This window comes from Wasmannia auropunctata, unplaced genomic scaffold (genome assembly GCF_000956235.1).
Source record: "Wasmannia auropunctata unplaced genomic scaffold, wasmannia.A_1.0 LD336053.1, whole genome shotgun sequence".
Lineage (NCBI taxonomy): Eukaryota > Metazoa > Arthropoda > Insecta > Hymenoptera > Formicidae > Wasmannia > Wasmannia auropunctata.
This window is the reverse complement of record NW_012026837.1, coordinates 2,911,137-2,935,783: the sequence shown is the minus strand read 5'-3', so window position 1 is coordinate 2,935,783 and position 24,647 is coordinate 2,911,137. Positions and strand designations below refer to the sequence as shown.

The 24,647-nt window shown below is 42.9% G+C and overlaps 3 protein-coding genes across 4 annotated transcripts in view; 1 reads left to right on the top strand and 2 right to left on the bottom strand.

Moving 5' to 3' along the window:
• Positions 1–13,138, top strand: part of LOC105451086 (failed axon connections) — a 28,048-nt gene extending 14,910 nt beyond the window's left edge. Inside the window, exons 2-4 of one of the 2 annotated variants that reach the window (XM_011691318.1) lie at positions 10,614–10,952; positions 11,814–11,951; positions 12,491–13,138. In XM_011691318.1, coding sequence (XP_011689620.1) covers positions 10,614–10,952; positions 11,814–11,951; positions 12,491–12,847 — 834 coding nt within the window. In that variant the 3' untranslated portion in view covers positions 12,848–13,138. Of the gene's footprint in view, positions 1–10,613; positions 10,953–11,798; positions 11,952–12,490 lie in introns of both variants that reach the window. The other variant, XM_011691317.1, reaches the window with a different exon arrangement.
• Positions 13,139–14,790: 1,652 nt separating this feature from the next.
• Positions 14,791–20,982, bottom strand: LOC105451085. Its single transcript, XM_011691316.1, has 6 exons — positions 20,830–20,982; positions 19,462–19,690; positions 18,524–18,685; positions 18,172–18,379; positions 17,680–17,875; positions 14,791–17,379 (listed from the first exon to the last, which is right to left on the bottom strand). Exons 2-6 carry the CDS (start codon positions 19,642–19,644, stop codon positions 17,187–17,189), a joined length of 942 nt encoding a protein of 313 aa, XP_011689618.1. The 5' UTR covers positions 19,645–19,690; positions 20,830–20,982; the 3' UTR covers positions 14,791–17,186.
• A 1,850-nt stretch (positions 20,983–22,832) lies between these two features.
• Positions 22,833–24,405, bottom strand: LOC105451084 (protein transport protein Sec61 subunit beta). The gene is made up of 3 exons (XM_011691315.1): positions 24,134–24,405; positions 23,821–24,017; positions 22,833–23,309 (listed from the first exon to the last, which is right to left on the bottom strand). The coding sequence occupies exons 1-3, from the start codon at positions 24,134–24,136 to the stop codon at positions 23,222–23,224; spliced, it is 288 nt and encodes a 95-aa protein (XP_011689617.1). The 5' UTR covers positions 24,137–24,405; the 3' UTR covers positions 22,833–23,221.
• Positions 24,406–24,647: the final 242 nt, after the last annotated feature.

The following is a 24,647-nucleotide window of genomic DNA, read 5'->3' as shown; positions in this document are numbered from 1 at the left end:
TCCTTCGTATAAAATATATTCTATGGTTATACACGCGCCCCGTCTCCTTTGTCTCCGGAGATATTTGAACTTCTTTTGATAATATATATATATATATATATAAAAAGAATGCACACAGTCTAAGATTACAAGGATTCCCCTTTTTCTGTAATATAAGTATGCGTTTGAAATTTTTTCTTCTGAATGTTGTTATCGCGGCTGTTATTTTTACCGGAGCCCCCCGTTATTGTTGCCAGAGCAAGCCAGTCAGGATCGAGGCCTCGAGCAATACGGCACGTAACTCGCATTGCAGTAACGAATGTTTCTAAATATAATTTTTATTGCCTCTGCCTCTTCTTTTGCTTTCGTCTACAGTTTCTCCCTGAGTTTCTCTCCCGAAGTTTCTTTCTAAGGAGACGTAAAATTTCAAACTTGCGAAGTCTTGCCCTCTAAAGATCTGATTTTAATATAAGAGCGAAACACGTCGGGTGCACTTTAACAGTTTATTATTACGGTATAGAAAAGGTTTTATTTTATTACGTTACGTAACGAAAAAGGTATATATTGGTATGTGTACGAATATTTATCAATGATACAAATTAAAATATGAAGAAAGGACTTTGTGGCTGCGTATTAAATTTCGCCTTTTTCGCTGCTTGTATTTCATTCTTCGAAGTCCAGATGTGCAAGCTAATTAAATTGTCTTTCGCGGCTGTTGATGGATGAGATATACGTTACAAGATATGTGAAAAAATTCGAGCGCAGCATTTTCGTAGTTATCATTCGTCGCTGATCTGTTCTTCTCTCGTTTTCAATTTCAATTTTATGACATTCGGTAAATATTTACTCTTACTCATTTTTCATTTATCGATTTATTTTTATCGAGTTTTAATTTTACCACAATGCAACTGTCAACAAATCACAATGTAGTGCGATGAGAGAAAGAGAGAGAGAGAGAGAGGAAAGGATAATAAAAAGGAGCAAGAAAATTATAATAAATGTACATAAATATGCATGTGTGAATATATTCATATAATTGATTCCTTAGCTATATCTGTATCTTTTGCGATCAGAAATGAAGCAGATCTTTAATCTTACAATTAGATATTAAATGCATTCTCAGTATTTCCTTAAATAAAACCCACAAGAGCTGTCTTTTTTTTTCTCGGGAAAGCAGCAGGGAGATTTAACTGAGGATTGTAAAGTAGCTCGTCGGAGCGGCCTAGTCATAACATCGGCACATTTAATTACCGCTGTCGCTGATGAGATGCGTAGACACGAGCTGGCGGCGGTTCGAGACGTGCGAGTCGATCTTGCCTGCGCCGCGAGATTTTTTTTTTACGCGTGCGCGCGCCAGCTGTCTAATTTCAAGTACGGTGGCATATATAGAAATAAAAGCGGCGGAAATAAGTGCGGGGGCGGGAGCGCATCTCTTAAAATAGCGACGAAAGACCCCTCTCGCGCACTGCTCTTTCTTCCTCTCTCACGTTCTTTCTCTCTGAGCTGTGAGGAGAGAGCCCACCGCCCGCGCCGGATCGTCGCGCGTATCGCAACGGGAACAAAGCGCGTGGACAAAGAGAAAAGTCTGCGGATGCGTCGGAGGCGCACGAGGAGGCGCGAGCGAAACGGGAGAGGGCATAGAGAGAAGGGGAGAGAGAAGACGCGACGGGAACGAGAAGGACGACGAGAGGGCAAGGCGGTGACTGGCAAGCGTTCTATTACATTCCATTAGTCGGTGACAAGATTGCCCGCTCTGGAAATGCGATTGTCTTCCTCTCTCTCTCTCTCTCTCTCTCTCTCTCTCTCTCTCTCTCTCTTCTCGTTACGGAGCGGAATCGTAACGTCCCGCGCGCGCGCGGAAGCTCGTACTTTCCGAGAGACGCGCTTCGTCCGCCGTAATTATTTTATACGACTTGTCACGACGCGCAATATCACGATCCCGTATTCTAAGAAAAAAAATCTATCGGCCAAGCTTCTTACGAAACCGTTGAATGAGTCCCGGCGATATAATTTATTAATCTTCCAAGAATCGTATAAACTTTATTGAGAGTACGATTAGATACTTCCCTCGATAATTTTGACACCAAGAATTATGTCTCGTGTTTTTTGCTGGAATTCGATTAGCTGACAAATTTTTTAACGCTGTAAACGTTACGTTTCTTCATTATTAATTTTAATGTTTTCAAATTTAATGGTAGATAAATTTGCGTTCACGAGAACAACAAAGTTTTATAAATGGAAACGGTATTGCGCTAATTAAAAAAAAAAGAATTATATTTTTAAAATAAATTTTGTCCGAATTTCAAAATAATGAAGATGTAATTATCGAGTTTAATTAAAATCTGATTTAAAATGTATCTGTACTGAAAAATAAGTTTTATAAATGAGCACGCGGGATACTGACAATATTCCTATGATACTGACAATATTAATATGAGCAATATTTCATTTTGTGAGCGAGCAAAATATTTTTCTGCCTGAAATTCACGCGAGAAAAATACTCGCTCGTCCGCGCGGGCGCGTTCCATCCAGAAATTTAGATTGACTAATATATCGTTCGAACAAATCCCGCACTCGAGTGTGCGTCTCGGGTGTGCCCGGCCCAACGTCGTGACGAGAGTGCAAAGAGACACGAAAATATACAAGGCGTTAAACGTCGGGAGGTATAGGCGAGGAAGCGTCGTGCAACGAAGCGTTCCGGAGTATACGCGCGAGCTCGACGCCGCGCCGCGCCGCGCCGCCGAGAAATGCCTCACGTTCGTCAACGCCGCGGCCGGCCGCAACATAATTACGGGTCTCTGTATCCCGGCAGCTGTAAATCCCTCGCGCCCTCGTCTCTCTTTTTCTCCTCTCTTCTCGCTCGCCTTCATCTCGCGCGCGCGGCAGGCAGGCCGCCCATCTCGTACACGCCCGAGTCTCCGCGCGCATTTCTCACTCACGTCTCTCGCTGGCTGCTCTTCCAGTAGCAGCAGCAACAGCGCCGGCAGCAGCAACAGCAAACACAGTGGCGCGCGGCGTGGCGTGCCTGCATACCGTCCGCAATATCGTCCAATTTAACTCCTTCGCCGTGGGTTTTAATTAATTAATCTTCCAATTGAACCTCATTACGTCTTATCTTATCGACGCCGCGCCGAGGAACGCCGAAAGGGCAGGGAAGGGGTGGCCTCACTTTGACTTCGCGGTCGTTTCTCTTTCATCTTTCTCTCCCCCTCTATCCTCCCCCCGGTCCCCGCTTGACATTCCTCGACCGCGAGAAATTCATTCCGTCACGCCGGGCGGAATGGTGAGGCGAGGCGGACGGGTGGCGGGGGTTCATTGCACTCCATAGAAAAATAGACGACGCTCGCCGATCTGCGCGCGTCCCCCCCGAATGTTCCGCGGCTGTTCTTGCGCTTCTCGCGCGTCTCGCGCCTTTTCCTTCTTTCGCGCAAAACACTCGCGCTCCCTTCTCTCTTCATCTTCATCTTTGCTCAATACAGTTCGTTTTATCGACGATACTACCATCGATGATGCCGCAATCGCGGTGTACACTCGCGATGAAACGGCGACGATGTCATAATAAAGAAGCTGGTGCAATAAAGCGATTTGCATATCACTTTGTAGATTGCTGTGAGAGTGGTCGAACTCTTAGAAATCTTATCTGCCCACGGTTCAATTAAATACGAAAAAAAAAGTGTCGCGAGAAGCACAAGTATTGTACAGTAAACATCTATCGAATTATCTGGGATTTAAAAGGACCCTTTTAAAAGGTCTGCCCCAGATTATATGCGAAAACGTGATGAGATGCGTATCTGTAGTGTCGCGATTAATTCCGAGATAATTACTTTCGGTTTTTAACGGTGTAGCAGTCGGTTAAATCTCTTTTGAAAATTTATAAATTCTAAACGGAATATCAACACACTTATTTAGAAAAAATATATGTATATACAAATATAATTAAAAATGTTAACATAGAAATATTTTAGAAGACTCAACTATTTTATAATTGATTACATCGCTAGCTTTACGCTTTATTGATGAATTATTTATGGGTCTTTACTCGCGTCTCTTACGGGTTTAGAATTTATATAGTTATACAGTTCGCTTCGCAAAGAAAAGTAGGGAAGCAACGTAAATTTGTTCCCGTTATACAATTCCGTTTTCGAAACTGGGCAGCGTGTTAAGCTCTCCCTGGCCTCGGACGAGCTATATCCGGAGCTATTTGTTGGAAGGATATCGACGCGGTTATCGCGTTTCGTAAGATAGTTTACGCGACGTCATGAACGGGTCCCATTGTGCGACTTTACGGTGTCACGCTCGAGGAAACAAGGGGTTAAATGTCGAGATAATTCACCGTCCGTGAATACGAGGCGTGGTGTGTTTCTCCCAATTTGACTGATTACTGAAACAAGAGTGCAACTTCGCATTCGTCGGCGCCTATTGATCGCGCGCGCACGCGCTCGCGCATTCGATGTTCTAGTCGAGAGATTCGATCTCTCCTATTTCGATCGCGTGGTATTTAATTGCCATATCTGCAACATTACCGTATATTATCATGTTATCGGAGAATCAGTTCGCACATTTTTATGATTGAAAAAAGAAGCTTCTGGGAAAGCTGCGTAAAAATTTCCGGTGTTCCTTTGATCAGAACATATTTTAATTTTCCATTGAGATGTATTATTTTAATTGTTAATTTGATTGATCTCAAATGTACGATTTAATTGCAATATCCATACCGCACATTGCATTGTCGGAGAATCAGTTCGCCCATTTTTTTAAAAGACTAAAAGAGAATAACATCTTGACAGCTGCGTTAAAAGTTCCCGGTATTTGTTTGATAAAAATATTTTATTTTCTTAATTACAGATATATTATTTTAAGTATTAATTTAATTAATTTTAAATGTGCGATTGACATATGAAATATATACGCGATGCAAATGTCGCGTTATTCGTCGTTGAAATGGCTGCAGCTAGCATGTATGCATGCATACGGACTTAGAGAGGATATGAATGAGGAAATAGATATTGTTTTTAAGACGTGCAATAAGAATGATAATTCGCCGTGAGAAGGAAGCAATGAAGGAGGAAATTCATAAATTTTTTAATACATAGTCTCATGATACACGTGGCCGCTCGCGAGCTAATTTACGTACGCTCTGCCTTAACACTTTGAATACAGTAGGCGAGATGAAGTCAAGGATTATCTGCCAAGTTTAGCTGAGCTAGCAATCTACTTGATCCAAGCGACGTGATATTACGACACGCCGTGCGATACTATATGCGTGTTTAACTCGTCTCTCGGCTTTTTTTTTATCTCCACGCTGCCGGTTAAAATTGCCCGAACACATTCGACGTTCCCCGCGTGCGTCACGCGCAGTATACCGGTGCGCGGCGTATGTCGCTTCGCGATGCACGAACGTGTTAAATCCCTTTATTATTACGATATCTTGATAACGTCACTCTCGACGAGCAATTTTTGACGAGGCGGGACAAAAATTTCTCACAGCGATCGGCTATATCGAGGCAGCAGCTAGACCCCGTTTCAGGCAGCGTTTCTTGAACGATTCGTATACTTTAATATAAATTGGCAATCAATTTCTTCTCAGTCGTTAAATTCGAATGGGCCACGACGTCTTCTTTCGTCTCTCCTTTATTGTACCCCCCAATGTCGCCCGTTCGACGCAGCTCGTCGATCGTCGAGTATTGCTTTAACTCTTTAAAATTAAAAGAATTAGGGTCGAGGCGTGTGGGGCGGGCGCGAGATGAAAGGGAGAACGAGTTTTCTTTCGCGCGGAGACGCGCGCGCGAAGAATTCGATGTCGAAACTATACGCCGACTATGGTGTATATAGTTGGCGTTTCTCGCGTGGAAGTTGCGATGCAAATCGTACGTACGCGCGTGTTTCGTGAAATCGGTACTTTACGTGTGTATATGTGTATGTGTGCGCCTCCTGCGCGCAGTGGGCACCGTAAGTAGCCAATTATACTGTGCCACGCGACGCACGTCCACGGCATATACACATGCAAATCTTCCGGCGACGTCCGTCGCGCTTGGAACGCATCGACCGACGTAACGCGCCGTGGAAACAGTACGCTTCTGGTCCATTAGGATGAATGAGAGAGGGATCGGATATATGCATAGATTGCACGACGCGGCGTATTGTCGCGTGGCATGGACCAAGCTGATTTGCAGCGTCTCGATGGAAGGCGCATTTCAGAGTTCTCTCGAACGTAGAAATTTCTCTTTAGAATATTCTCTTGAGGATTTCCATTAAGGATACTCAATTTCAGGGAGAATCATTAGACGAGAGAGGAGTTTCAACTTAAGCAAATATGTATAAAAAATATATATATATATATTTATATATTAAAAAGTTGTAATTATATTTATCGTTTTTAATATTATACTATAAAATGATCGTTTACTTAGATTTATTCTTCACATAATTGCTTTTTGAATAAATTGCTTTTTGAATGTATAATTATAAAACGAAGCAAACAGATTCCGAAAAGATATTTTTATTTTACGTTATATTATTTTATTTTTATTCTTTTTTTTTATCAGCGCTAGACTGCATGTTATTTAAAATTTCTCGTAGTTTATTTTAAGTTACAACAGCAGTTTGTCAGGCAGACAAAAATTTCAACGTTTCGAAAAATTAGAAGGAAGCTTGAAAACTGTACCTCGCGTATCTGAATAATCATCTCTTAATTGCGAAGAAATGGAATCTCTGCCCGCGACTCGCCCGATTGTAATATCATATTTTTTTCTTTTTCAACGGCCGCGCGCGCTCCGCAAATTTCCCCGAGAAAGCTTTAAAGAGGCCCGTGTTTAGCTTCTGCTCTAAATAGAACGTAATCAAAAGCGATCGATGCTACGCCAGTTCGGGCGCCCTCGCTTTACCTGGACCTAACGTAAACGGTCCAGTCTAATCGATAGCGTCCCGAACTTTGACCCTGGACACATCTGTGCCCCATACAGAGACAGCTCTCCGCTCCTCTCTCTGTTTCCCTACCTCGTCCCCCTTCGTTCAGGAACTGCTGCCCTGTTCCGCGATCGAGACTGGTTTTTCGGCGCGCGATGCCGTGCGTGTGCCCTTACATCGCGCAAGCGGCGTCGGCGACGTCGGCGGCGGCGTCGGCGGCGGTTCACGGCACCATCCCGCGCGATCAATATCAGCGCAAACGACGGCCACGACTACGATCAACGAGGGTGACTACGACGATGACGAGGACAAGAAAGAGCGAGCGAGAGGGAGGGAAGGAAGGGAAAATGTGTGAGTGAGAGAGAGAGAGAAAGAGAAAAATCATCACACACAACAAGCGCATGGTGCAATGCATATATGCGGTATATATGTACACGTACACGCGTGCACATACAGGTGGTGTACGTGTGAGTGTGTACATGTGTATGTGTATGTTTGTGCCAATGTGTCGACGTTGCGCCCGTTGGGAGGAGAGGGGGGAGGCCAAGTGGGGACGTTGCCAGGCGACGGAAGCTGCCTGCCAGCCTGCCGCCGCGCGAGTTCATCGTCCTCCGCTCGCGCGCTCCTCCCTTTGCGCCTGCACCGATCCGGCTAGCCACCCTTCGTCCACTTCTTTCGGCTCCTCCGCGCGCGCGCGCGCGCGCGAGCGAGCGAACGAGCGAGCGAGCGAGCGTTTCAGGCGACCCCGCCCCGTGCGAATTCGCTCTTCTCGTTAACGTTCTCATGAATTGGAATCGAAGATGCGAAGTACGTATCTCGCCGCGCGTTTGGGACGTAACGGGGACGGCCGTTGTTTTCGGCGTACCGAGGATGGAGGTATGAAGGGTGCCCTCTCGATGCGACCCTTGTGGATTTCAATAGATTATGTATAGGGTGGCCCATTGAAAATACAAAGCTCTCTCTCTCTCTCTCTCCTCGGAAATTATCGGAGATAACGATAAGATCTCTGGTATCTTAAGTATCGTTAAAGAATCTTCGTATTTATTAGAAGTTTATTGTTAGAGGACTTCCAATAATAAATTAATAATATTGAAATATAATTGCTCTCTGGACATGTCATAAAAATTTGAATGAAGGCTGTAAGAAATTTCCGTGAAACATGATGTAATAGGGATGTGCCCCAGTACGTCGAGAAGAGTACGTATTGCGGAATTGTTCTTCCCTGTTGTCGTCGTCGTTATCATCAAGCTCCAAATCGATCGAGCCTGTGTCGTCCTCTCGAAAAACGCGAGAAATTCCGATAAATAACAACATGATGTAATAGGGATGCCGGCCGGCGCATTTTATATCGAGGGCAATGGGCGTTCAGCGCGAACCCGACCCCGCCCCGACCTCACCTTCGTTATTATATCGTTATCATAGCGGAATCAAACATGTAACACGGATAAATAATAAACGTGACGTAACAGGAACGCAAATGTGCCGGAATGAGGGCGAGCTGGCGCGCGGGGCAAACGTCTGCGTCCTGCAAACCCCGCCCTGCGACTACTTTCCGCTACCGATTCGCTGTAGATTAAAATCGAAAAAGCGGCTTAATTTAAAATAACGTGAGAGCCGCGATGAAAGTCGGGATAGATCGGCGCCGATCTCCAATGGCGCGCATATCTCGCGAAAGGTTTCGTGTCGCGAAACATTTTCCAGCTCGTGGATATCGGAGGCCAGTAATTGACAAAAATTTCGAAAAAGGAAAAAGTTGTCGATCAATCAAGGGAGCGAGAGACTCGGTAAAAGGATGACTCATTCGGGCCAGAGCTCACGCCGCCACCGTTGCGAGCATTCATTCGGCCGCGCGCCGGCCCCCGTACAGCTGACAAACGCGTATTATGCGCGGCTATATGCCAGCCCTCATCGATCTCGCCGCCGTGTGCCCGACCGAAGGGGTTAAAACTGGAGCAATGGATCTCCCGCTCTACGTACGTTGCCTCCTCCTCGGCGGTGTCGACGGACCCATGCGGATCCGCGTGCGGCTCTGTGCTAAACGCCGCTTTCTCTAGCTCTAAAACTTCACGCAGCATTGCGGTCCTTCTCTCGTTTACCTTTCCTTTCCTTTTTTTTCCTTTTTTTCGTACACCCGACCGCGGCACGGTAATTGGCCCCCGCCGCGCATCCGTGCTCCTTTTGTTCGTTCGTTCATTCGTTTCGCGTTCGCTCTTCCGAGCTCTCGTTTCGCCGCTTTTCCGTATCTCTCACGTCGTGCTCACACGCGTCTCTTAATCCCTTTTTATTTTCTGTTTTCCCTCCCGCGCGCGCCTCTATACGAACTTCCGTGTGATTTGCTGTTCCGTTTCATTTCCATCCCGGCGAGCCGGTTTTCGGGGCGAGACCGTTACTGTACTTGGAGCGAATCCGCTCCTCTCGTTTGACTTTGACTGGGGAGGTGCCTACCCTCCGGTGCATTACGAGCACGAGGCACTTGATCCACATGGCAAATTGTGCGAGCGAGAAGTATTACTTACGCTCAAGAAATCTCACCTGGCAGGTTTAACGACACTCGCACTAATCTGATGATAAAATGACACTGCGCTAATTACCGTTAATTTATATTACACTGGCGTGTCAACAAATTGTATGAAAAATATATTTATTGCAAGTAATAAGTAAACTTAAAACTTATCTTTTTCGAATTTATAAGCTGGAGCAGTAATAGTATTTATTTTATTTTCTCGCGTTTATTTTAAGTTTCTCGCGTCGCAGTTTCTTTCCCAGTAATAGCAGAGTAATGAATTTAAAATCGATTTTATGTCAATTTGTCAGCAAATTATGAAACTATTTCTTGTCAAAAGTTAATCTCAAACACAAATCTCGTTTAACAAATTAAATTTCAACTATATGAGTACTTGATATAAAATTTTGTTTTTCAGTTAATTTAGGAAGAGTACTTCAGAAATTTTATATAAAATTAATGACTAATTGAATGTTAATATTGAAACGTTTGTGCCATCCCTAAAAATATCAAGTCAAGTTATCGTGAAAAAAAAAACACATCAAGAATTTTTGTCGGTCAAGCGATGATTCTGAGACACCCCGTATATCAACGCGTGAAACGCTCGCAGATTACATGTAATAAGCTGATTCACCTGTGAAAGCCACGATATCCCACTTATGCGTTTAACGCGGTACATACGTCTATAAATAGAGCATGTGCCTCGCGAGAGTGTAGGTATGCCTATCCGTCTCGGTGCAACATTATTTATTACAGAAGAATCGCAATAGAGCGTTTTGCAACGTTCCGCTCAACAATGATAATTACAGACAATTATTATCGATTAATCTGGGGACGATTTTGTTCTATCGCTTGAAAGAGACATCGCTATTTTATCTCGAATTGTTCAAGTTAAAAGCGGTATCTCGCGCGTTGCGATTTAATAGGAGCACAAACTTTGCGAAACTGTGCGAACAAATAAAATACGTCATGTCAAAATTATATTTTTACGTTGAATCGCACAAAGCTATATTATTCTATTCATTCAAATACACTGGTATTTAGTCATCGATATCGCAATGTAATTTTATTATATTACAGTATATAGAATATGCATATATATGTATATATAATTTTTTACATAATCTTATATTATAATAAATAATACAATACATAATTTTATTTATTATGATAAATTGTTGTATTGTCGCTTTGACAAAGGACTGACTTATTCGGTTGCTTCCAGAATGTTGATCACAAGATGAAATTCCGCTCCAAGAAGGGCCAGCTGCCGTTCGTCGAGCTGAACGGCGAGGAGATCGCGGACAGCACCATCATCCTGCGGGAACTGAGCCAGAAATTCGGCAAGGACCTGGATGCCGGTCTCACGTCCGAGCAGCGAAGCGTCTCCCACGCCATGATATCCATGATCGAGAACCATCTCGTCTGGGTTGTCGCGTGCTGGCGCACGAAGAACCTGGATCAGGTGTTGAAGGGCTACAAGGTCAATCTGCAGCTCGCCCTGGGATCACGTATCCCGAACGCTATTCTGAACTTCTTCTTCAAGCTCACGTTCGGACGTAAGGTAAGTTTCGCTTGCCGTTCGCCGTGTGATTTCGGTGTGACATAGCATACAACTTGGACGTTTAGAAGTCACTTGAATGACAATTCACGTTTTTCTCACGATTCCTCTGATCATTCAATTCTAATAATTTATTCGCATCCACACGTGTTTTTCGTACAACTTATTTGCATATTTCCATAATTATATTCCACATTATTTCCATCGTTATGCAAACTAAGGTCATGCTGCTATGCAAAAACATGTCTCTCGACCTTCTCTCATTGATTTTGTCGAGGTCGCACGATGTTTCACGTATGTTTCGCGTTTCTTTCAATTTAGCCATGCATGTACCACTCACATTATTATGCTAGTTTTTTATTCGTGTAAATACTGACTACTGTAGTTTTGTCAATGCACAATTTCTCTCCCAGTGTCAAGAAATACGCCTCGCATCAGCCAGCCTCATCAGCGATCATCTCAAAGCTGTCTTAGCTGAGTCCTGGTCGAGGTTTTCGTCTAGTTATTAATAATATGGAATATAAGGATGACTGTGTGAAATGCAAGTTTATTAAAACGAGGATACAGAATTTTGTCAGATATCATCCCGTCAGAAACCAAATGCGATTTCCAAAATAAGATTTTCGTCTGACTTTTACTTCGACCAAGTTTCTCGCTACTTACACGTTATCACAATGTTTTTTTTTACCTCATGCTATCTCCAGAATCATTCATAGTATTCGCTTGGAGTGCACACATTGCGCTTTGTGGCCATAAATGTGCTATGAATGTGCTAGCTAGAGGTAGTACCGCGACAAGGAAGCGCAATCGCAGAACAAAATATCATGTCCATTTGTAGTGAGATGGTAGTTGGATTGGTTGCAGGGCGCGAGGAAAGTGAAGGCTCAGGGGATGGGCGTGCACAGTGCGGAGGAAGTGTCCCAGTTCGGCTGCACCGATCTCAAGGTACTCTCGGACACGCTTGCCGACAAGCCCTTCTTCTTCGGAGACGAGCCGACTGCCGTAAGTGTATTATTAAATCCGCGTTTAACATGTTGCCTATAGCGGTCGAGAGATCTTGCATTACTCACCGCGGTAGTACGCGGCTCCATCCGTGGTACTTGGTCTCCGCTGTGTAAATAATAGCTTCAGTTACTTGTAATCCGACGCCAAAGATAATATCGGTGAAAACCAGTGCCGCCCGTGGCAGAAACGGTGCTCTCGTTGTTGGGCGTCACGCGAACAAAGCTTTGTTTTCAGTTAACTCGCAGATATTGGACACCGGATATTGGACCGGGCAAATAACAATTATTGGCTCGAGCTTCGAGTCTCAATTGATTAAAAATTAATTGGTTTTAATTAACTGGACTTTTAGAAGAACAAATAGATTAAAATAACTTGTGTAATCTCATGTTGTGTTGATTCGCAATTATATTTGTTCGAAATTATATTTTGTTACGTAAAAGATTGATAAAAAAAAAATATATATATATATAGATTACGGACCACACAATTTTGGCACTGTAATAACCCTTGATGGCAATCTCTTGGGTTTGTTTTAGATGGACGTAGTGGCATTCGCGCATCTCGCTCAAATCCTGTACATCGACAAAGACACGCCGTACAGCCTGCGGGACTACATGGTCGAGAACTGTCCCAACCTGGTTGGACATTGCTCGCGCGTTAAAGAACGATGTTTCCCGGATTGGGACGAGATCTGCTCCAGCCTGGACATGAACACGCATCTGCCGAAGCCGGAGAAGCGGGAGGAGAAGGAGGGCAAGGAGGAGGCGAAGGAGTCCAAAGAGTCCAAGGAGGAGAAGGAGGGCGACAAGGAGAAGGCGGACAAGGAGGAGAAGGAGGTCGAGAAGGACAAGGAAGTTGACGAGAACAAAGAAAAAGAGAAGGACGGCAAATAAGCGGTCTCTCGTTGTAAAGGGAAGTAATATGTCGTTTTCAAGGGGATTTAAAGGCGAAGAGTCGCGGAAGGTGTATTGGCGAATGAATAAAGATAGAGAGAAAGAGAGAGAGAGAGAGGGATAGTTTGACGGCAAGAGTGTGTGTGCGTGCGTGCGTGTGCGTGCGTGGTTGCGTGAATGTGAACGACGGAGACGCGAGGACGATGTAGAAAGCACGTATAGAAATGATGACCGGGACGGCGGAGGAGGGGGGGGAAGGGAGTTGCCGGAAGTGAGAGATTGTTTGTTGAGGAGAAAGAGAGAAAGAAAGGGGGAGAGAGCGAACGAAAGAGCGAAAGAGAGTGCATACGTGTGCGTGCGTGCATGCGTGCGTGTAAGAGAGAAAGCAAAAAGAGAGAAAGAGAGAGAGAGAGAGATGAGGTTTGGAACTAGAGCTCTCTACTTATACGTATAGATATTAATAGACTCATGTATAATGTTAATACTTCGTTTATATACGTTCAGTGCGCATCACGCGTTACTTCACATTGACACACTCGAAACACACACACATACACACACACACACACACACACACGACCGGAACGACTATTCTCTAAACCCACACCGCCCTTTCTCTGCTCTGCTAAGGACAAACGAAAAAAAAAAAACAAAAAAACGGGGCTATCTCATAAGTCATTAGAAACGTAGGATTGCAATATACGAACTGCAATAGTCTGACGCAGCTGGGGTCTTTGTCGACAGTGGCCAAATGCAATATAGCGTTAACGCTATAAGATAGAAGTAGTTACGGGAGAAAAGAGGAAGAGAAGAAGAAGCGGGGGGGGTAGGTCGTCGCGCGCGAACCCGGGCATACCGATCCGCGCCGCCTTCTAAGGCGAACGAGCGCGTCTCCCACTTCGCTTCTCTCAATGATCCTTGCTGTGCATAAGTTACCTTGCGTCCTGCGCGCAACGTAACGCAATCTTCTCTTTAATTTAGTCCACGTTAATTTCTATATATTACTTTTTACGATACGTTCACACGTGTTATCGCGCGTTTTACTTTCGCTTTCATATCGTGTTACAAATGAAGTTTCTACAAAAAAAAAGAGAAAAAAAAAGATTTTGTACGAGAGAGATTTTTTACGACGTATCATTGAGAGATTGTCTATCGAAACCATCTGAGGAGGCACCGTTGCGTCCCGTGTATAGCCGGTTCATCGACGCGATCCGAGAATTTTCATTAACGATAACGACTAACGATAATGGCTAATCTTAACGTAACGATAATATTAATAAGAATGTGACAACAATAATAATATTAATATTAACCGTAATAACGTAATAGGAGGAAGGGAAATCCGATGTCCATGCGAGAAACAAAGTGTCAGGTCATCGATTGACTGAATTACTTCTCTCTCTCTTTCTCGCGCGCGCATTCTTTTTTAACAATCGAATCGTGAGTCGAGTCACGCCAATTGACCAGCTAGCAACGGACGTCCTCAGACAGCCTAATGTGGAATGCAAATGGAGTTGTACGGGGGAGGGGAGGCCGGGGCGGAAAAGCAGAGTTCGATCCGCACTTCCGTCCGGCCGCGCGAATTCCCGTTTGCATTTTTCAGCATCATCTCGAAGCGCGTGCAATCAAATTTTACTTTAATCGACGAAGCTCATTCCTGTATATTTCGTACGGACTATATACGATACTTTTTGCAGTCCTTTTTTTAATCACTTTTTTAGACGAACGGGTAAGAGGAACCGCGATAAGCGATGGACGGCATATATTATTATCTATTATTTGTATATTATAGTATATGTATTTACGTAAACGCGCGCGAATGCAGTCGGACTTAGATACGCGAGGAAGATGCCATTCGTGTATAGCAGAGTCGTAATATTTCGTCCCCTTATCCACCATTCCTTGCTCCCTCCAAGCTCTTGTGTTTTTTTTTATTTCCTTTCTTTTTTTTTATTTTTTTTAGCGAAGAGGCACAGGTAATGTTTTGATCTCTTTTCCCTTGGTACTCAAAACGCTGTGCTGCCCACGTATTTTATTGATATACGATTTTTCGGACGTGTTAAGGAAAAACCAAAAAAAAAAAAAGAAATTACCTTGCGTAATACAAAGTGTCTTTCACGCATCGAAAATCGACAATTTGATGTAATAACGGGAATTGAAGTTTTTTCTACGAACGCTGCGTAGCGGCTGCGTAGTTTTTCTACGGCAGCTGGACATATTCCACGAGAAGACACGAGATATATTATATTTAAGTAGCTTACTATATTATTGAGATAACGATTATATATATATACATACACACATATATATATATATGATCACGTAAAGGAAAAATGGAAAAAAACATTAGTGATGATGCTGTTTATACTTAGGACGGCGCATATGTTTTCACCTGTGGTTACATATTATTATGGATTATTACGTGCGAGTAAATAAATATAAATTAGAAAATGTGGAAGAAACATTTGGACAAGAGAGACCATAACGTTGCAAGCACAGTAGGTAGGCCCACTCAATACAGTAAGATTATTATAAGAGGAATATTAATAATTATTATAATATATGACTGCTCGTTTTATGCTCGGCGCTATACATTTCATTGTCATTATTATATCACCATTTATTAATATACATACGAACAAATAAAATGTGTTTATAAATATGAAGCGAACTTTATGTAATGTCTGTTGATTGTTCATTGGCGGTCTGCCGTCCGAATCTTCGTCAAATCATATTTAAAAACTATAATATATCTATACATTTGGCGATCGGGTCATATATAAATATAATGAAGAGGGGAGAGGGTCGGTCATATCAATAATCCCAAATCAAGATCAATAATTATTTATTATCTAAACTTTGAAGACATATGTAACGTGAAATATCGAGAAAGATAACGTTCGAATCATTCATCCACGAGGATAATTCGTTTTCATTAGCGTGTAGCGTTAATTTTCAATATCGCTACGCTGTGCTTTATGGATTTCCTTCCGGAATTCGTATTTGTATTTTCGTATTCTGGGGACGTTCTATTCGGCACGCGGAGATATGTGTTTAATATATTGCTATGACTCCAATAACTCGATCGAAAGCCTCGGGACTGGAATCGAGACACGTGGACGTGCCCACGTTCGCGTATTGCATCTAAAATTCCTTCGTAAGCATCCTATATGACGTTACCAACGGAATGGATAGCGAGATTGTGAGATAGCGAGGTGAAATGTAAACGTGACTGTTTTTATTACATTCGCCTGACGTCTCCGGCGATAAGTATTGCTTATTCGCTGCCGAGTTACGAGAATTGGGATACTACTGTACACACGCGTTTCGTTTCTCTGTGCGCGTGTCTGCCAATTACCCTTACCTTTAACCTGACAGTTATCAACCCGCCAACCACTATGGATCGTCAATTTTATAAATTACTAATTAAGTTTCAAAAAATGGACTACATTATCTCTTATCCGTGTTACATTAAGATCTCGCTTTAAATTTCGTTTCCGCAATGTTTAAGACACGTACTTTTTTTTTGTTGACAGCGAGCGCGCGGGTAAACGGCCGCCTAATTTATTTCCGCAAGAACTATTCTCTTGGAACAATATATAATATATATTATTCATTTACGCACTTTAAAATAGCGGTTGACTAATCGAATGTGTAAGTGACGCTTTCTTTTAAGAGATTTTTTTTCTTTTTAAGCCTGGATATTATATTTAGGACATACAAATTATACTTATCATCTCCAATCTCTCTTCTTGTATTCTAATCTTGTATCTAAAATAAGAGTTTAAGTACGTGTACATAAAAATAAAGCCGCTAATCAAGTCGCTACGGTCGACTTGCCGTATACAGGAACGATGCTCGAATTGGTCGATAAGCTACTTTTACATTGGTACCCACAATAACGTCGCGCTACAAAAATAATTTTTTCTTTGTTCGTCTCATCATTCGATCCTGTACGAAAAGTCGCCGAGTAACGTTTTTTTTTTGCGCCTATATAACGCCGGGAAAGGCCTTTAGTTTACAAAAATAATAATACTTCGTTTTATACGCCTTTTCCACTTTGAAGAGGGAACTCCTCTCGGTTCCCGCATACTCGATGTGCTCGACCAAATACAGTTTTTCGTGTGACTCCTCGATATCTCGAGATGCCGATATCGCGCTCTTAGGAATTATATACGATTCGGCCGTCGAGTTTATATGTTTGACAGCGGATGGAGACGAGAGTTCTCGGTGCCGCAGAGAGGGATAAAAGTAGCACTCAGAAGGCTGTACTGGTCGTAGCTGTTGGTGTCGACTGCACGCCGGACTCTGAATTCGGTCGTCCGACGTGTGGCTACAGCTACGTGGACGCGGCGAGGCTAATGGACGTTGACTCGGTGACGGCTGCCCTTGGCTTCACGTCCAGGGAGTCGTACAGCGGGAATTCGCAGCACAGGATGAACTTGAGGAAACGCGGCACCTCGACGTAGATAGACGGCGGTATCGGTATCAACGGCGACGTGGATTGCTTGTAGTAGCGATACTCCGCGTTACTGGAAACGTTTGCAGAACGTCGACACGTGAATAATAGAAATTCGCACGAATTTATAGAGCATAATTCGGTATTTATAAATTTTTTTTGTTTACTACAAGCTAAAACAAAAATTTAAAAAAAGAATAATTTTGAATCTATCTTTAAGTTATAACTTCTGTGCATCACGTCAAAATTCCAACTTCTTTCAATAAGTTAATACATATAGAAATCGTATTTATTTAAATTTTATATTTAATCCTTTGCTGATAGAACATAATATTTTTCGCAAAAATGTTTAATGCATCTCTTCGATACTCACTCCCGGTATCTCTCGTCCGATGCCTTTTCCAATAACGGCATCCCCGACAGGAATAGAATAATAAGCGTCGTGAAGATCGGGGATGCGATAGCGACCCATTCCGCTCCTTCGATGACGTTTAAAGATATTATGAATATCCCCCACCAGACGACAATCTCGCCGAAATAATTTGGATGCCGGGAGAGTCTCCAAAGTCCTAGAAACGTTAGCTTGTAAATGATAACTTACTTTATTTTGCAAAACGATTGCAATGAAATCCTTGGCTAAATGGCATCATGTAAAACCCTTAGTTATATATTTTTTTAACAATACACGAGAATCTCAGATTAACGAATGTTTTTTTATAACAACTTGTCTTATTAATGAAATGGTGCAGACGATGCTTTTCAGCGAAATTTTATTGGGGTATAGTACAAAAAGTTCAATGGAGCTTCGAAAAATATTTTCGGAAAATATTAATCTATATTACGTGTGTATAATCGGAGGTCTCACCGTCGTTACACCACTTCCCATTGTTCACCGGGTCCTGCTTGAAGGCGAACTTTTGCAGATCGGCGTAGGTCTCGGCCAGCAGGCCGATCACGAAGAGGCCCGTGCCGGCGCTGTCGAGGGTCGTCATCGTTTTCGGTGCGGGCGGTATTTTGTGGCGTGGAGAATTGATTATTATCACAGGCAGGCTGACGACGTACACCCACACGGCCTGCAAACCGTCAATGCGCCCTTTCGATATCACATCCCTGCTGCTGGGAGAAATAAAATGGAAAGAGCATAACGCTCGCGAGCGATAACGATAACGCGCGCGATGCTCTCTCGATCTCTCTCTCTCTCTCTCTCTCTACTTCACCTGGAATGTCCAGAATACGGCGAAGCGGATCACGTTGCTGCGACGGTCGTCGAATCTCTTGTCGCGGCCTATCTTGATGATTCTGTACAGGAGGTATCCGGAGAGCCGCGCGCCCCACAGGCACACGAACACGGTCACCATGATCTGCCGGCTGTCGTACGTCTACACGGGGGGTGAGAGAGAAAGATACGCGGGGGTGTTATTTTACACCGATGCAGAGATTCTTCTAACGACTAAGATACATTGTAAAACGAGCGTCGTAGAGAGAAAAAGTAAGTTAATAGGCAGGGACAGGTCATCCGTTAATAGGTATTAAATATATCTCGCTTTTTTTATTTATAGTCCCGACTTCCATTGAGGATAAAACCGTCGATGATAAAATCTACAGTGGCGATACGCCGCGTGCGTTGAGTCATTCGAACTTCGAGCGAGAAAAATCAATCTATAGAATGATTTGCGAACGCGATCCGACAAGTATCGCATTACAGATTCTTTACAATTGCAATAATTTAAATTAATGGTTTTATGTGAAATTTATTATCGAGTAATAATTAATAGCATTAATAGTGATTAGTACAGGAATTGATAATAAATAGACGAGACATCTTCATCTAATTTACGGTCTCTCTATACAGCTTTCTTCGAGTCTGTTAAAACTTTCGGTTTCCAAATCTATCTTGAAAGTTCCTTCTCGATTGAACTTGAGCAATAAATCTCGTAGGCTTAACGTGCCGAAACGTGTCTCGGGTCTCTCAGGAGGGTTCATTCATCGGGATCCGCAAGTAACTCCCTCTTCGCGCACGATTTCTTCACGTTTGCTCCAGATATTTTAATATCCAAATTTTATCCGTCAAACATCCCTACGTGCGTCACACGTGCACGGAGGAGGGGAAGGAGGAAAGGGAGATATCAGGTAGAGCGTGTTAGTGAGTAAGTACCTTGCCCACTTGACCAAGAAAAAAAGTGAGGAGGGCGAGGATGATGAAGTTGGTGCCGCCGGCGAAGTCCGTTAGCTTGTCCATCTGGAAAGTGGCCGCGATCGTGAAGAAGATCAGCTGCATACCGACGGTCACGATCGCGCTCACGGCGAGATGATCCTCGTCCAAAATGTCGACCGCCATGTCCTCGACGACGCGTCAATCGCCCCCGGACAAATTATCTCGGATTCTGAAACGCGATTTTATCCGCGTTGATGTATCAGTCAAAGGATCTTTTAGCCTTTTTTAAATTTCAATTCAAAACTAATTACTTCAATACACTTAAATTTCTGCGATATTTGATTGCGAGAATGTTGTTCTGTCGGAATCAACACCCACCGTTTGACATAGCAAGAAAAAAAAAAAAGAATAGAATAGAATGTTAAATAGAATTTTTATAGTTAATATTTTGAATGTCAAGAAAAATATTAATTATTGATTATGATGTTATAGGTATAAATAACAATATTAATGATACCTCGATTACTAGAAGAAAATAAAATTTGCGAAATCTTTAATGACAGATAATTAAGCCTTTTCACGTCAATCAAAAATTAATACAATTAGTCTTATTACGATTTTATATATAAGAACAGGGAATCACCAATTTGGATTAAGCTAATTTGTGTAAAAATTAAGAAAGAAAAAAAGTAATTATTTAATATAAATTATATGTGTTGCCGTTATAAATTGTTAAATTTTGTAATTTGTTACTACCCTAAAAAACTATATCCTCGAGTATTGGAGGAAAGAGAGAAGGCGGGTCGATACCGGATCCTATCTTCTGGCAAATTAACAAGAGTTACACGCTCCAGATAAACAAACCGCTCATATACGTCGACGCATGTAGTTATATTACGATTTCCGCAATGCGGGTAACCCGGTGCGTCGAGAGGATGTGCCCGTCGCTGCGTGACACACAGGGCACATTCCCAGGGAAATTCGCTAAGAAATTTATGACACAAGGAACACCGTGCGCATTCTTGGCAAGCAATATTTTGAATAATTTGAGAACGTTCCAGCGCGTGCAGCTTATATGAATTTAGAATTACCTTCGAAGCCCCTCTCTCTCTCTCTCTTTGTGCGAAATAATCTAGCATGCATTTTCGTGCATGATACTATTCGTTATCGAGCGAGGAGAGATGGTTGAACGCCTCCGTCTTTAAATATAACTATAGCTGTCACCGCTGCGGAATGATAATGTTATCGATGTCGCGGGTTTCCCAATTTTTCCAAAGTAGCAAACACAGAGAGGGGGATAGAGAGAAAGAGAGAGAAAGAGAGAGAAAAAGAGAGAGAGAGGGAGAGAGAAGAGACTCAGGAAATTACCTCTCCCGTGAAGAATCGCATCTCTCGCGGTGGTTTTCCAGCGCGTTACCGTGCGTCCCGCCCCGACGCCGCTTCGCTCGGCAGGCGAGAGGAAGTCCAATGTCGCCGCGGCTAAAACGAGGCGCGCACTCCCGCACGACGGTATCACGTGTGTGAGTCCGCCGCGGGTCGGCGACGCTCGCGAGCCCTCCTCGCGGCCCTCATCGACGGCGGAGGAGCGCGAGATGCGCGCGTCCGCCCCCCTCTCACCCCCCGCCTCGCCCTCGCCGCCCAGCTCCCCCGAGTCGCGTCGGGCGGTCTCGCAGAGAGCGGACGTGAATCGCCTCCGCGGCGGCGGCACGACGCGGCACCCTCGTCGCCGCTCCGCTCCCTTCCTCACGCATCCCGCGGATGCGCGTATACCTCCTGGCGCCTCCAACGCGCACGCCTCTCGGAGCGCGCCTCTCCGCCACGGCGGGGATCCCGAGAACGTCCCCTCCACCCCCGACGTTCATTTTCAGGGACACCTGCGTCAGACGGGCCGCGGCTTCGGCGTGCCTCGATTCCCCTCCGTGTGTCGGTTTCGAGAGGAAGGGTTTTGTGCCTTTTTAATCGATTAAACACAACAGTTGATTGTTTGAATAAATTAAAGTTTATATGCACGTGCTCGAATTACTCCTAGTTTTACAAATTTTTCTACTTTTCTTCCTTTGAGATCTTATATCTTTTTTTTTATAATTATTTATGGAATCGCAAAATCCTTTAATTTAAAATGACTCTCCGTATAAATTTGTAGATGTAAATTAGAAAGTCTGAGAGCGTCGAAAAACGACAATCATTGACCTTGTTCTTTCTCGAATCCTAGCCACCCCTTTAAACATGCCTTCGCCTTGCTTGCTTTTTCGCGATGTTTTTTTTTACGCTATAATTTACTTTTTTCCCTAATTCGCTATACCTATTTAATTCCTTTTCTTTGTTCTCTATATAGACTCCATAATAATCTGTCTAATCAGAAATTTCTTCCTTTCTTCCCTTTCTGTCAATCTTATTTTCTCTTTAGCACTCTTATCCCTCCCTGTCTTTCATATTACTCTTTTATTTGCTATTTTTTCCTCGACCTCCATGCCGAACATTTGTTCCATTTGGTACATTTGTTTTGTACATACATAAATTTTCGGGATTTATTTATTGCAATTATCTTATAATGCTTATCTTTTTCTTCTCCAATTTGGAAATGTCGCAATATAATTCGGTTCATCGAGCCAGGAATCAATATTGGATGCGCCGGCGCCTCGTTGAAAATGCTCGAGAACGGAAATATGATGCAGAAACCTTCGCAACCGCGGATGCAACAACATCACGATGGTGCACGCTTGCAGAAATAAAAAGCTTGGAATAAAATAAATCGTGTTTCTGCAGTGAATGAAAAATTCCAACGAAAAAAAAAAACACGTCATTAACAAATTATTTTAATGATATTTAAAACTTTCAACGCACTTTCAACGAGAATTATGAATTATTATTAACGGAGTTAATATTGTGCTCTTTTCATTTCATTTCATGCAACATCCACATGCAAGATGTGCTCATTAACAAAAGCAGCGTATCCTATCACATATAAATTATTACAACTAAATTAATTTCTAACTTCTATTCTCCTAATTTCAAAATTAACTTCCTAATTTTCTTTAAAAAAAATATATATATGTATATATATGTTAAGCTCTTCAGAGCCAAAATATCGAATGATACTTTCGACAAAACAAATGTACACATGTAAACAAACTGTCTTGCGGGGTAACACGTTGCTCTGTATGAAAGTACTTTACACGTAGTCAACGAATCTTAGATTCGATTCCCGATCTTCAACCTCATTATATGTCTCGGTTTTTATATAAAAGATTAATTGTGAAGAGTCGAAGATTGGAAGAGTAAAGGAGAGTTATGTGTGAATGATAACCCGTTTTAGGAACCCACATTTCGTTTACGCTTACAAATAAATTGACTTGCGCAATATCAACAGATCAGGGGTAAAAATAAATTACACATTTATTTCAGTATTATATAACATTACACCCTTAATATTACAAATGCAAACTAAATAATCTCTCCCACGCTCTTTTCTCACAATACACAGTAATCGAGAAACTCGTAAAAAAAAACCGGGTTTTTCCCGTTATCGCTTATTATTCAACATTAATATGTTCTGATCATGTAACAATCTGCGCAGCGGCGTGTTTCGTGAGCTTTCTTTTCAATGATATATTACCAATAACATTTATATTAAAAATCAATACATATTAACCTGTTCGAGGCGCCAATTTATGATTGCATGATGCTGCAATGTGCAGTTGGGTCGCTCATTGCTTCTTGTCTCTCCCAGACCAACAATATCAATGCAGCTTACGTAAATCTAGTTCCTAGTGTACTTCCCCCAGATATGAAGCATGAATACAGACGCGATGAATAGAAGCGACATGACGAGCACTGGCACAGGTCCCCTGCAACAAAGCGATTTCAAGGTTTATTAGAATATGCTATCGAGAGCGTATCATGTGAGAACTGATGTTGTAATAGAGAATTAAATTATCAATGTTACATCAAGTGATTTTGTAACAGACAATTAAATCGTCAATGTTGTATTAATCAACATTATATAAATACTGAGAATTAAATGTTTGCTTGTATTTTAACTGTTTATTATCTCATACGTGATATATATATATATATATATAATATATATATACAGGGTGTTCATAAAGTATCAGACCCTCCCTCTATCATCAGATAGCCAGGGAAATTTCCTAAAAGTTTTGTATTTAAAGTTTTTTTATCCAGTTAGTATTTTCTGAGATAGAGGGAGGGTTCGATACTTTATGAACACCCTGTATATATATGTATATATATCGTATATATTAATATATATATAAATATATATGATGCAGACTAAAATAGATCTTTTCGTGCTAACTCGACACACACATATGTAATCCTCAGCTGATCTCCACTTACACTTTGATGCCGGGGGAATCGTCGGTGTAGAACCTCCACATGCCACCGGAGCTCGTGCCGGTGTTCCTGTTCCTGGCGGAGGAGGTCACGGTGGTTTTCCTCTGCCTGACTGTGCCGCTACCACCTGTTCTCGGCGCTATGGCTTTGCTGGGCGACCGTCCAACGGAGCCTACGGAGGTAGCGCTAGGTGCGGCGGGCTTTATCCATGAAAGTGAAGCGCACGTTAGTCTTCTCCTTTTGGGATATCCCGTAGGCAGAAGTACGGGATATTCTCGTACAGAAATTATTCGTTCAAATCATTAATCATGCTCACCATTGTGCGACTGTTCTCTTGTCAACAATCCAGGAAGATGCCGAGGGGGGACTCGCGACTCAACTCTACTCGCTGTCAAAATATGCCAGATATCCCAATGGCGTTTGCGTTCTGGAGATCCTTCCGCAAAATACAGATCGTTACGGCAGGTTGAGACAAATCTGCGACGCTCGGAAGACACTACGTGAGAATCGGCGGCAACGTGGCAACAAAACGGAACCGCTCGTCGGGCGATTCTATAGACCTTACAACACAGGTCTATATGGGCGACTCGAACGCAGGCTGGCGGTACGACGCGGAGTAGCGGGCGACGTGTCGTATGTGTATCCTACACGTGGTAGTACACGGCGAACACGTCACCGCGTTTCGGCTCCGTTTAGTTTACAACACGCGGCGTCCACACTCCACATGGATGTGAATATTTATCGCTATCGAGTACTGGCAAGTGTAGCACTTGGTAGCCAAGTGCAATATCTGATTGGCTTCTGCCTTTCCGCAATTCTGCTCTTCCGCG

What these genes read in the sequence shown, in the direction of transcription:
- LOC105451085 (XM_011691316.1), bottom strand. Translation starts at nt 19,644, where the DNA reads ATGGCGGTCGACATTTTGGACGAGGATCATCTCGCCGTGAGCGCGATC. An exon ending in TTCTTGGTCAAGTGGGCAAG is followed by an intron (nt 18,686 to 19,461) that starts GTACTTACTCAC and finishes CCCCCCGTGTAG; the next exon opens with ACGTACGACAGCCGGCAGAT. An exon ending in TCGGACGAGAGATACCGGGA is followed by an intron (nt 17,380 to 17,679) that starts GTGAGTATCGAA and finishes AAACGTTTCCAG; the next exon opens with TAACGCGGAGTATCGCTACT.
- LOC105451084 (XM_011691315.1), bottom strand. An exon ending in GATTCCCCCGGCATCAAAGT is followed by an intron (nt 23,310 to 23,820) that starts GTAAGTGGAGAT and finishes GCTTTGTTGCAG; the next exon opens with GGGACCTGTGCCAGTGCTCG.